At 37.1% G+C, this 12,731-nt stretch overlaps 1 protein-coding gene across 1 annotated transcript in view; it reads left to right on the forward strand.

Annotated features, from left to right (window-relative positions):
- Positions 1 to 9,670, forward strand: part of LOC116801292 (eIF-2-alpha kinase activator GCN1) — a 28,856-nt gene extending 19,186 nt beyond the window's left edge. Inside the window, exon 4 of the mRNA XM_032719947.1 lies at positions 2,758 to 9,670. Within this exon, the coding sequence (XP_032575838.1) occupies positions 2,758 to 9,570 (6,813 nt within the window). The 3' untranslated portion in view covers positions 9,571 to 9,670. The remainder of the gene's footprint in view (positions 1 to 2,757) is intronic.
- Positions 9,671 to 12,731: the final 3,061 nt, after the last annotated feature.

A 12,731-nucleotide genomic window follows, 5' to 3' on the forward strand; every position in this document is an offset into this window, starting at 1 on the left:
AGAACAAACATGTTTAAGTTGCGTTGCAAATGTGATATCTCCGTCTTTATCGCCTTGGCCCCATCCACCTGCGTTATTTCTTAAAGGTGATAATTTGTGCTGGTGTGGATAAGTTGGATGAGCTTTTCATAGTGAGTTTTTACTGCTGGATGTTAATAGTTGATCTATATAGCGACGTTGGGCGTTTTTGTCTTATTGCTTAGGGGCATTGGAGAGTTTTGTGATGCACTTTTTAATCTTTGCCTTGCGATTGGCGATCTATGAAGCTGGGTGTCTAGGTTTGTCATCTTAGAGCGGCGAGTGGAACTTTGTGTTTGGTGTGTTTCCTGCAGATTCTATATCGGCATCATACCTTAGCCTTGGATTCAAATGCGAACTTTAATATTTTCTATATTTGGCTCAGTTTTATTTTTTTTTTATATTAATCTGTTACTGTGCATCATAGTATCAGCTCTTTGGAGGACGTTCAGATTCAGCACTACTGACGAGTGGTCTGATGAAAGATTCGATAGAGATTCGGCTTTTACAATGTTTCAAGGGATATTTTTGATGATTGCGAACTTTGTTCGGGTCGGTGGCCAGTATGATGGTCTAACTGATGCTACGTAGTTAAGCTTGGCATTTATGATGGCGTTATATAGCCGTTTTCCTTCAGGTGTGACGATGCGTGAACCCTAGTCGGTGTGTTTGGCGTTGTAGTCACCTGCAGCAATAAAGAGACCAGGGATTTTGAAGAATTCCAGAAAATGTAGTTCTGATGCGTGATCTCGCTGTAGTCATCTGCAGCAATGAAGTGGTCTCCTATGGTGTTGAAGAATTCCACAATATGTGATGAGTTGTGAGTTGTTCATTATGCGATTTCTAATGAGGTGTTTTTTTTTATTATTCGGCTTACGGTAGGAAAATTAAAATCTACCACCTACCGTCTGTAGGTGGCATGCGCGATTCATAATCCATAGTGGAATAGTACCTACGTACTAAAACAAAAACCTCCGTGTGCTCTTCAGTCTTGCACGCTCACCGGGACTGCCAGTCAATGTATGACTTCGATGAGCAGGATGTGAGGCCAGGTCGCACTCCCTTCCTTAGTGTAGGCCATGAGGGCTCCTCCTTCCCCTTAGTCGTCTTTTACGACAAGTCGGGAACGCTGAGGTAGTATTCTTCACCCGCCACCACACCTGTTTGGGTAAAGCCAACCATTCTGTCTGATCGGATTCCTTTCGAGACTCTTCTTGCCTGACAGTAGTTACGGTCGCGGTAGTAGATGTTCTCCAATTTTTTATGATTATCAATATGATTTTAATTAAGGAATTTGGTTATATATATTTAATGCCATGAACGCCGTTTGCGTTCCACAATTATATTCACAGGCCAGCCGTGGATTATTTGGATCATTGTGATATTTGCATCTCCATAAGGAGATTTTGGTTCTGCATAAGGTCCGAATGAACGACATGAATTCAATCATATGCTGCAGAGTATGCATAATGTTTTTAATATTGCGTTGATGGTGCGTCGATGAGAAGGTTATGGGAGGTGAGTCCGAGTATAAGTTCCAGGGCGGTGCTATTAGTTCACGGTCTCTCCGCTTTGATGGGGTCCAATGTCCACTATTTCCCGTTTGACCTTGCTGCCCTCTACATTTCTCGCATTCCAGCCTTGTTCCCTGTTGCTAGACAGCTCTCTTGCACCCGGATTTGTGGGGAGTTTAAAGACAACTCACAGTGCACAGTATGCAGTATGGACATATTTGTGGCAATTATCCTTACCGTCATCTTCCAGTATTCCCAATCTACTGGTGATCTCTTAGGTCTCCGTTCGGTGACTTTGATTGTTACGGTCGATCTATGTTTTGTTTCCCGTCGAATCATTTTGTGGGCTGTTTTTTTTTATTTGGATGTAGCGATCCAATTCTTTTTGCTTCGTTTTTGGCTTTATTAGTGTTTCAGCAGAAACGAGCGTTGCAGTTGACACCATGCGTGAGGCCGATTAGTATTTGTTTGTTTGTTATTGTTTGGAATAGAGTGATGAACGAGGTCGACGTATTGGTTATGATGGGTATCATCAGTTTTTTTTGGGTCATCGTTGATTTTAATGGTGAGCTAGAACGCGCTGTTAGGAAGTTCGTCTTTTTACCTAATTAACAAAAAGAATGCTACAGTCGAGTTATTTCCCCCTATTAGATACCCGTTACGCAGCTAGTGGGAATGCGAACGTAAAATGTCATTATTTTTCTGGGATATCGATAAATATTAGGGAATAAAATGGGAAAAAACTTAAAAATTTTTTAAAAGTGTGGACGTGACTGGTTTGGGGGCTTTCGACCGTTAGAGTGAGCGTGGCAAAAAGTTTTTTGGCAAATCGATAGAAATTTGCAAGACTAATAAAATTATGAAAAAAGATCCAACAATTTTTCAAAAAATGTTGTCGTGAAGCTTAGGTCAGTTTTACGGCGTTAGAGTAGGCATGGCAAAAAGTTTGCAAGGCTAATAAAATATTAGATTGAGATTCAGCAATAGATTCTAGAGAAAAAGACGCAGCGCTTTTATAGTTCCTGACATCTCGACGTTCATACGGAAACACGGACATGGCTAAATCGACTTTTATCTAGTCGGAAACGCTTCCTTCTGCCTGTTACATACTTTTCAACGATATGCCAGAAAAATTTATAGTTCGTAAATATTGTTACTTATAAGCATCGTTGCCATTTTATCGCTCTTCCAATGTTATAATGTTATATTGGAATTTAAATTTCAGGGAGCCGGCAATTTAAGCTTCAACAACATAGATCAAGATCATATGCCCAACATTTTAAATGAAGCGGTTACCTTATTTTCGAAAGCACTGGAGTGTGAAACGCAAGAAAAAGTTATTTGCTGCACTTTGGAGATGTTTGGGTTGTGGACTGAAAAATTTATACACAAGTTGCCAAATGTTATTATCAATATTTTTACATCTGGAATGCGGCTGAAAAACACAAATCAAATTATTCGGCAAAGTTATCTCGAGTGGCTTCTACTGTCAATTCAAAATACGGAGGTTGATAACCATGTTTCTATTATACCGGATCTTATTTCATTTTATACTAAAGCTTTGCAAAACTCATCACAGTCATGCAATTTGTCTGAAGCTGCTTGCATTGCGTGTATATTGCTTATTTTGGAAAAACCATCTGAAAACTATAACTTTTTTTGGACCACAGTGTTCGATATGAAAAAACTATTTTTTTATAATGACAAGTTTACTACAACAGCTCCGATTACCACGTTATGCAATATATCATTAATGGCTAGAATATTGATAAATTCATATCCTGATAAAATTAAAGGCAAACTAGAACCTTTAGCTCGAACTTTAGTTTATAACTTATGTTGTAATTCAGTTAAAGTTCGAGTATATACTGCTAAGCAGGTCAAACAAATAATAAACGCATCAAGCGGAATCGACTTTGTTAAGTTAGCCTTATGCGAGTTTGGTAAACGTATGAATTTAGTTAATATTGAAACGGACGGGGAGCATTCAATGGATCAGTTTGGGACTTCGAATCAAGTGTATGTAGACGCACTTCTCACTTTAACAAGCATAAAACATATTACTTACGAAGATTCTGTGGATGTTGCTATAGATCTACTGCTTATATCACATCACCCTGCAATTGTATCGAATGAGCCATACCTATGGGAAACAGCCATACAAAAGAATTTAAAATTGGATGCAAAAAACGTTATACTAGCTAAAACAAATGAAATTGTTAATAAATACATTGACAACTATATAGCTAGTGCGCAATACGAGAATACAATATCAGCATTGATTCGAATTTGTCCGAGTCTTATTGTTCCAACAGTTGTCAATAATTTAAAGAACTATCTTAGTAACTTCTCTAACTATAATGCTTCTAATGAAGAATATTTAATATTTTTGACTCCGGATGGAGAGTTATTTGATAAAAGTGTAATACCTCATATAGATTCGCAATATGAAACAGTTCGTCTTAAAAGAGAAAATAAAGTTTACAGCTACAAGGAACAATTAGAAGAAATTCAACTTCGGCGTGAAATTGACGATAAAAGGGAAAAAGAAGGAAAATTAAAAACTATAAGGTATACTCAGAAGCAAGAAGAACAAATTAAAAATCAAATGGAAAAAGAACTCCAAATAAAATTAAGAATTACACTGCTTTATGAAAAATTAATTTCGAAAATAAGCTTGCTAAAAGCATCATGTTCTGGGAATGGAGAACAAATTGCCCAACATTTTTATTCTTTATTAGACGGCATATTGAATGCTTCTAAAAGTCCCCTATGTGCCGAGGTTCTTACTGACCTGTACATATTTTTGCGTAATATGTGCTTTACTTTTCAGCCAAAACTTGGACGTGCAATCGCATTAGCGACAATCAAACTTCAAAGCCCGTCCTGTATTTTAAAGAAGGAATTTGAAGCTTTAAATATAAATCAAGCTATTAATGATATAATAATTGATCTTGACAATCACGTTAAATCAAACTTTCTTGACTCGCCATCATTTTCATATGCCTTCGAGTTCTTAAAGCGGGCGTTATTATTGTTAAATACCGATTCGGATTTTGATCTTATTTCTAAAGGTATACAGATAATAGCACTCCATACAAGGGCAGGTAATTGTTGTCAGCCACAGTTTATGCCTCGATTTGGTATGTTTAAAATGTTGTTAGATCTTTTAAGGAACAACAATAAACTCTGGGAACAGACTTCAGATGCCATCTTACAAGTTGCGAACTGTTCTAATGGTGATAATTGTTCTTCTAGTCCGGATAACCATATTATAACCATATTTCTGCAAGCATTGCAACATTGTTCTGGCGCTGTAAGAAAAGTGGCATTGCAATCTCTAAAAATAATGGTTAATGGAATTGTAAATCATATAAAAGTTGATAACAGTCTTGAAAAGGTAATTATAAAACGACTTTGGGTTGCAAAACATGATCCAGAAGAAGAAAACCGAGAACTGGCTTTATTTTTGTGGAACACTGCAAAATTTCCTTTACCCGGATATGTCGATATTATTGATGATATCACACACTCCGAGACCTGCATTCAAAAATCCGCTTCAGAATCCCTAATTCCGCTATTAGCTGGCGATGAAGTTGTAATAAAATGCGTTATAAAGAAGTTATTTTCTATTTACAAAGCAAAGCTGGCCCTATTACCGCCGGTATTGGATCAATTTGACCGTGAAATTGAGCCTGCAATCGATCAGTGGGAACCACGAAGAGGTGTTGCTATTGCATTCTCCACTATCGCTTTCCTATTATCTATTGAAGATGTAAACGATATTATGAATTTTATGGTATCACAAGGACTCGGTGACCGAGAAGATGTTGTACATAAGGAAATGTTAGCTACTGCATTAAAGATAGTTGATTTACACGGAAATAAAGCAATTGTAAATTTGCTACCAGTATTTGAAGATTTTCTCGATAAGGCGCCAAAATCCCAAAGTTACGACAACATACGTCAAGCTGTTGTGATATTGATGGGTTCTCTAGCACGTCATTTGGAAAAAGATGACAAACGAATTGACCCAATTGTTAAAAGGTTAATAACAGCACTGTCTACTCCATCACAACAAGTTCAGGAAGCGGTGTCGAATTGCTTACCTCATCTTATGCCATCCGTAAAGGATGAGGCCTCTTCAATGATAAAAAAACTATTACACTCATTGGCGAAGTCTGAAAAATATGGTGAAAGACGTGGAGCTGCGTATGGTATTGCCGGGATAGTTAAAGGTCTTGGGATTTTATCACTAAAGCAACTAGACATAATGTCAAAGCTGACCGCTTTTATTCAAGATAAAAAAAATTATAGGTCCAGAGAAGGCGCTTTGTTTGCTTTTGAAGTTTTGTGTAGTACACTTGGACGTTTATTTGAACCTTATATAGTTCATGTCTTGCCACATTTGTTACAATGTTTTGGTGATCCATCGCAGTACGTAAGACAGGCAGCCGATGATACTGCTAAAGTAGTTATGAGAAAACTTTCCGCACATGGTGTTAAGCTAGTACTTCCGTCACTTTTGGAAGCTCTTGACGAAGATTCATGGAGAACAAAAACAGCATCAGTTGAACTGTTAGGTGCAATGGCATTCTGTGCACCAAAACAACTTTCATCTTGCCTTCCAAGTATAGTTCCAAAACTAATTCAAGTCCTGGGAGATTCTCACACTAAAGTACAAGAATCGGGTGGAGAAGCTCTTAAGGTAATTGGATCTGTTATAAAAAATCCTGAAATTCAAGCTATTGTCCCCGTGCTTTTGGATGCATTGGAAGATCCATCCAACAATACATCCACTTGTTTGCAAAGCTTGCTAAAAACTAAGTTTATTCACTTTATTGATGCTCCCTCATTAGCTCTAATTATGCCAGTGGTGCAACGTGCCTTTATGGACCGATCCACAGAGACTAGAAAAATGGCTGCACAAATAATAGGAAATATGTATTCCTTAACAGATCAAAAAGATCTTGCGCCCTACTTACCAAGTATTATTCCTGGTCTAAAATCATCATTACTGGATCCAGTCCCTGAAGTGCGAGCTGTGTCGGCTCGTGCGCTTGGTGCTATGGTTAAAGGTATGGGTGAAAGTTCATTTGAAAATTTATTACCCTGGCTTATGGAAACTCTAACTTCCGAGTCTAGCAGTGTGGATCGCAGTGGAGCAGCACAAGGACTCTCTGAAGTAGTTGGAGGACTTGGCGTTGAAAAGATGCATAAACTTATGCCGGAAATAATTTCGACTGCAGAACGCGTAGACATCGCTGCACATGTTAAAGATGGATATATAATGATGTTTATATATATGCCTGGAGCATTTCAAGAAGAATTTACACCATATATCGGACAAATTATCAATCCGATTTTAAAGGCTTTGGCAGACGAAAGCGAATTCGTTCGTGATACTGCTTTAAAGGCAGGTCAACGTATTGTTAATTTATACGCAGAAACTGCTGTGGCACTTTTACTTCCTGAGCTTGAAAAGGGGCTGTTCGATGATAATTGGCGGATTCGATATAGTTCTGTTCAATTACTTGGAGACCTGTTGTATCGAATATCTGGAGTATCTGGAAAAATGACCACGGAAACAGCAAGCGAAGATGATAATTTTGGTACGGAACATTCACATACAGCTATTATTCACTTTTTGGGCGATGAACGTAGAAATAGAGTATTGTCAGGGCTTTACATGGGACGTAGTGACGTTTCATTGATGGTGCGACAGGCTGCACTGCATGTATGGAAAGTTGTTGTGACAAATACTCCGCGTACTCTGCGTGAGATTCTACCAACACTGTTCGGCTTACTACTTGGATGTTTGGCAAGCACAAGTTATGATAAAAGACAAGTGGCAGCGCGAACTTTGGGAGATTTGGTAAGAAAACTTGGGGAAAGAGTTTTGCCAGAAATAATTCCTATTCTTGAAAATGGTCTAAACTCTGATCATCCTGATCAACGTCAGGGAGTATGCATTGGTTTGTCTGAAATAATGGGTTCTACATCAAAAGAAATGGTACTTACGTTTATTGAGAGTCTGGTCCCTACAGTCCGAAAGGCTTTGTGCGATCCCTTACCTGAAGTTCGAGAAGCAGCAGCAAAAACATTTGAGTCCTTACATAGCACAGTGGGATCTCGAGCGTTGGATGAAATTCTGCCATTTATGCTGCAAGGTCTTTCAGACCCCGACCCCTTCGTCGCTGAGAATACTTTAGACGGTCTTAGACAGGTAATGTCTATTAAATCAAGAGTTGTTTTGCCATATCTTGTGCCGCAACTAACATCCCCACCAGTGAATACAAAAGCCTTATCTATACTAGTCTCTGTCGCTGGAGAAGCGTTAATCAAATATTTGCCTAAAATATTATCAGCATTATTGGAGGCTTTATCAGACGCCTACGGATATCCTAATGAACCACAGGAGAACGAGTACTGCCAAACGGTTATATTGTCAGTAACAGATGAAACTGGAATTAGGACAATAATGGATACATTGCTTATTTCAGCGAATTCTTCTGACCTGTGCACTCGGAAGTCTGCGGCAAGCTTACTATCTGCTTTTTGTATTCATTCACCCGGCAATTACTATGAATACATTCCTCAACTTTTAAGATGTTTACTTAAGTTGTTAGTAGAAAGTGATAAAGATATACTACAGAAATCCTGGGAGGCTCTTAACGCTGTAATAAAAGGCATGAATGCTGCGCAACAAATATGTCACGTATCTGATGTTCGCCAGGCCGTTAGGTTTGCAGCAAGCGAACTTAAAGGAACAGAGCTTCCTGGATTTTGTCTTCCAAAAGGAATTACTCCACTATTACCGGTGTTTCGGGAAGCTATTTTAAATGGATTACCAGAGGAAAAAGAAAACGCGGCACAAGGACTCGGTGAAGTTATTTTTCTAACTAATGCAAAATCATTACAGCCTTCAGTAGTACACATAACAGGTCCATTGATTCGAATACTAGGAGACCGTTTCAACGCAGCAGTTAAGGCTGCAGTACTGGAAACCTTGTCAATTTTACTTCATAAAGTTGGTGTTATGTTAAAACAGTTTTTACCACAGCTTCAGACCACTTTTCTTAAAGCATTACATGATCAAAATCGAAACGTTAGAATGAAAGCTGGAAAAGCATTGTCTGAGTTAGTGGCAATTCATTCTAGAGCAGAGCCATTATTTAATGAAATTCATAATGGAATTAAAAACTCGGATGATTCTTCTGTCAGGGAGACAATGCTCCATGCACTTCGAAGTATTGTGAGTCGATCTGGAGACAAAATGACTGAACCAATTAAAAAACAAATTTATGTTACCTTATTGAGTATGATCGGACATCAAGAAGACGCTACTCGAAGCGCAGTAGGAGGATGCTTGGGAGCGATATTAAAGTACATTGATTCTGAACATGTATATGATTTGTTTAATAATATTATACTGACGAATAATACAGATGATCTAATAGTGAAACATGGACACACAATAGTATTGTTTGTAGCACTAAAAGAGTGCCCCACCGAAGTACTTGTGTTAAATTTGCCTGAAAAGATTACATCTTATGTATTGATCAATATTTTATCAGAAAAAGTGTCAATTGCCTCCAATGCTGTAAGAGCTGTCACTTACCTTTTGGACTATTACCTTGTCAATAAAAATGAACCCCCTATTAAAATTGTGGTTGCGTTATCTAGAGCAATGAATCATTCAAGCAACGATGTCAAGCAGCTTGTTGCACAAAGTTGTACCTACCTTTCTAAAAATTTGTCAGCAAATCAAAGTAATATTGATGTTTTGAAATATTTGGTGCCTATGCTGGTAAATGGAACTAAAGAAAAAAATGGTTATGTGAAATCAAATTCAGAACTAGCATTAATTTCCATTTTGAGATTAAGATCTGACGATACGACCTTTTTAAAAATTTCAGGTCTGTTAGATTCTGGGGCTAGAGACTCTTTAAATGAAGTAGTTTTAAAAGTTTTAAAACGCACATCTTCACAATCTATTATAAAAGAAGAAGAATTGGATGACACTCTGCAAGCATAACCAATTTACCTTAAAATCGTTCCAAAAATATCGAACTCTTAAAAAATTTATGTTTTTAAAATTTTTTTGTAAATAAAGTGAAATTTAAAAAGTAATTAAATTCAACATCTTATATTATAAATTGTATTTAATATTGGGTAAGTAGACTTGTAGTTGCTTGAAAACGAATAGATGTACTAAATAAATCTTTGGGTGGGGTGATGGGTTTCAATGCCGTAAAAAAAAGCATGAATTCCGAGTACATATGTACATAATTACACGCTAATGTTTTATTACTAAAGGAAGGTCGTTAATAAATAAGGTAAAAAGAAGCGGACCAAGGTGGCTCCGTTGTGGAACGCCGGATGTGACTCGGAAAATACAAGAACGAGGAAATCCAATTTAAAAGATTAACAGGGAAACCTAATAAATCAAGTTTCCTTATTAGAAGAAAATGATTGACAGAGTCATATGCTTTACTAAAGTCAGTGTAGATGACATCAGTTTGAAGATTAATTTTGCAGCCCTAACTTACGAAGGAAGTTAGCTCCAAAAGGTGAGTGGTTGTTCATCTGACATGACATGGTGATATAATTGACCTCAAAGGTGGTGCGAATGAGGAGCGAACTGTAACGAACTGTTTTTTTCGGTTCTGCTCGCTACGAGTTGCAGCGGCTAGCTCAGAGAGTTTGTGTGTTCGTCCGACCAAATTAAGGATTTGTGTGATTGGCCAACCAAGGACAGAGTTTCATTTTAAAAAAGCTTTATTGGCCGATACTTCGACAATGGATTCATTCGGCGATCGCCATCTGCCGCGCCATGTTGCTCCTTCTTTGTCTTTCCTGCGTTGTTCTTAACAATGGACCCCGTGCGGCTAAGCCAACGCTCCTCCTGGGACCCCCTGTGCCGACCACTGACTTCACTGTCCCGTTTAACCACGACACGCCCTTGAAGGAGATTAGCATGCTATGGGGCAGGCTGTATCTTCCTCTAGGTTAAGCTAACGGTCTTCATGGGACCACCTGCGCCGACCACTGACCCTGCTCCGACAATCGCTCTTTACTTGCGTTGAATCCATGTCGAACGGACACACACTCACTGGCTGATTTCACTGATCATATCTTTATATTACCATACGATATTTTGGCACACGATTTTTTCGGCGTGGCTCTAGTGGTATATTATTTTTGTTCAATTGGCACCATGTGAAAAATTCTTGTTTTGCATTGCCTTAACGTTATTATTATTCAAATATAGCTTAGAAATAACCGAATCTATTTACATAATATACCAAAATAAATTTCACAAATGTCTATATTAGAATATTTGTCATTAGAGTATTTACCGTGCGACGTGTGAAAAATTAATAAGGCAATGATTGTTGAGTGCTTGTGTCCGCACCTCGTGCCTCAATATATGACTTTTGCAACAAACTGTTTTCATATTTTTATTTATTTTATACATTTTTTTAAATTTAATTTTTATACTTCGCAAAACTAAAGGCACCATCTGATCTTTTTTTTTAATATTTGTAAAATACACATTAAAGTTTTTGAAATATTTTTAAAAATAATAAAGACAAATGTGTATACAAAATTTATTGTTGAGCATTAAGTGCACGAATAAAAGTAGTGCTTTCTCATAATGGTTTTATGTAAATAATGAATGTTATTTGTATATATTACATATAATTAATTATTAACATAAATACAAATATATAAAAGGTAGCTAATTCGAGCCTCGATTTTAACAAACGAATTTAAAGAACTTTAAAATTATAATAGTCTAGTAGTAATAGTAGGAATTTTTAATTATTATTTTATTTTATCATATTGCTACGAAATTGGCCAAAACTCCAAATATGCAAGTTATCCAACCCATGAACATAGCTCCCTTCCACAGTTTATAAACAAATTTCAATTCTCAATCTCGTCGGCATTTCCTTTGTCTTTGTTTTTGTCATTGCCTTTGCCAGCACTCAGCTACCCGCTAACATAAGCTACCCAAACTTAACGTAAACACAGCTTCCGCTTGGAGACCAAACCACGGCCGACTTATTGCGTATCAATCAAAAACTGCATCGATCAGCATAATTGCTTTCCAGCATAAAGCTTTTATCGAAAGTTCGGTAATTTTCCGAAAGAAAAGCTTCTGGCCGAGGTTGATTGGATTAGGACTTAGAATTTGAAGACCAGTCAGTCGGAGTCGGAGTAGAAACAACACTAAGTCTTTAAATAAAATTCAAAAAAATTAAGATTAAGATACAGAGAATACTACATTAAGATTAAATATTACAGTATCAATTTAATTTAAAACAATCTGGAAGATTTGATAAATAGTTTTGATAATTTAAATTTAACAATGGCAACCGGAGGTTCAGTTTCAACTCTTTCTGCGGGCGGGATATCCAGCGCCAGCAATCTGACAATGGAATTAATAAACAGATTAATAAATGTATAGTTGAGTGAAGTAACCAGAAAACTTGAAGGGTTAGAAGAGCAGTTAACCGCTAACAAAAATGAGGTAGAAGACTATAAGATCCAAACAATTGACCGAACCATAACTAATGTGAAATAAAATGCGAAACTACATTAGAGGTAATTAAATCCTTACCAAAGTTCACAGGTGAAATAACCCAATATGTAGGCTGGAGAGAAGCGGCGGAAACCGCAACGAGTCTATATAAAATTGAAAGTGAACAATATTTTATCGCTTTAAAAATTTTACGTAATAAAATCATGGGAGCAGCACACGATGCTCTAACCAACCATGGTACCGTTTTAAACTTTCAAGCAATTCTTTACAGATTGGATTTTATTTATAAAGATAAAAGACCAATCCATATACGCGAATCAGAATTAAGCATCTTAAGACAGGGACGCATGACCATTACCGAATTCTACAACAAAGTAAATAAGAAAATGACGTTACTTATAAATAAAACTATAATGACTTATGGAAAGGACAGCCTTATAACCAAGGAAACAAATAAAACAATTAGGAGCAACGCTCTAAGAATTTTTATTTCTGGATTAAACGGTTCAATCTCAGAAACACTCTCCTCTCTTAACCCACCAGACTTGCCAAATGCTTTGGCAAAGTGTCAGGAATTAGAGTCTAACAACTTTAGAGCTCAATTTGCAAATAGGTATAATGGATTTAGGAGTGAAAACAAAAATCAA

Source organism: Drosophila sechellia, chromosome 3L (genome assembly GCF_004382195.2).
Source record: "Drosophila sechellia strain sech25 chromosome 3L, ASM438219v1, whole genome shotgun sequence".
Classification (NCBI taxonomy): Eukaryota; Metazoa; Arthropoda; class Insecta; order Diptera; family Drosophilidae; genus Drosophila; species Drosophila sechellia.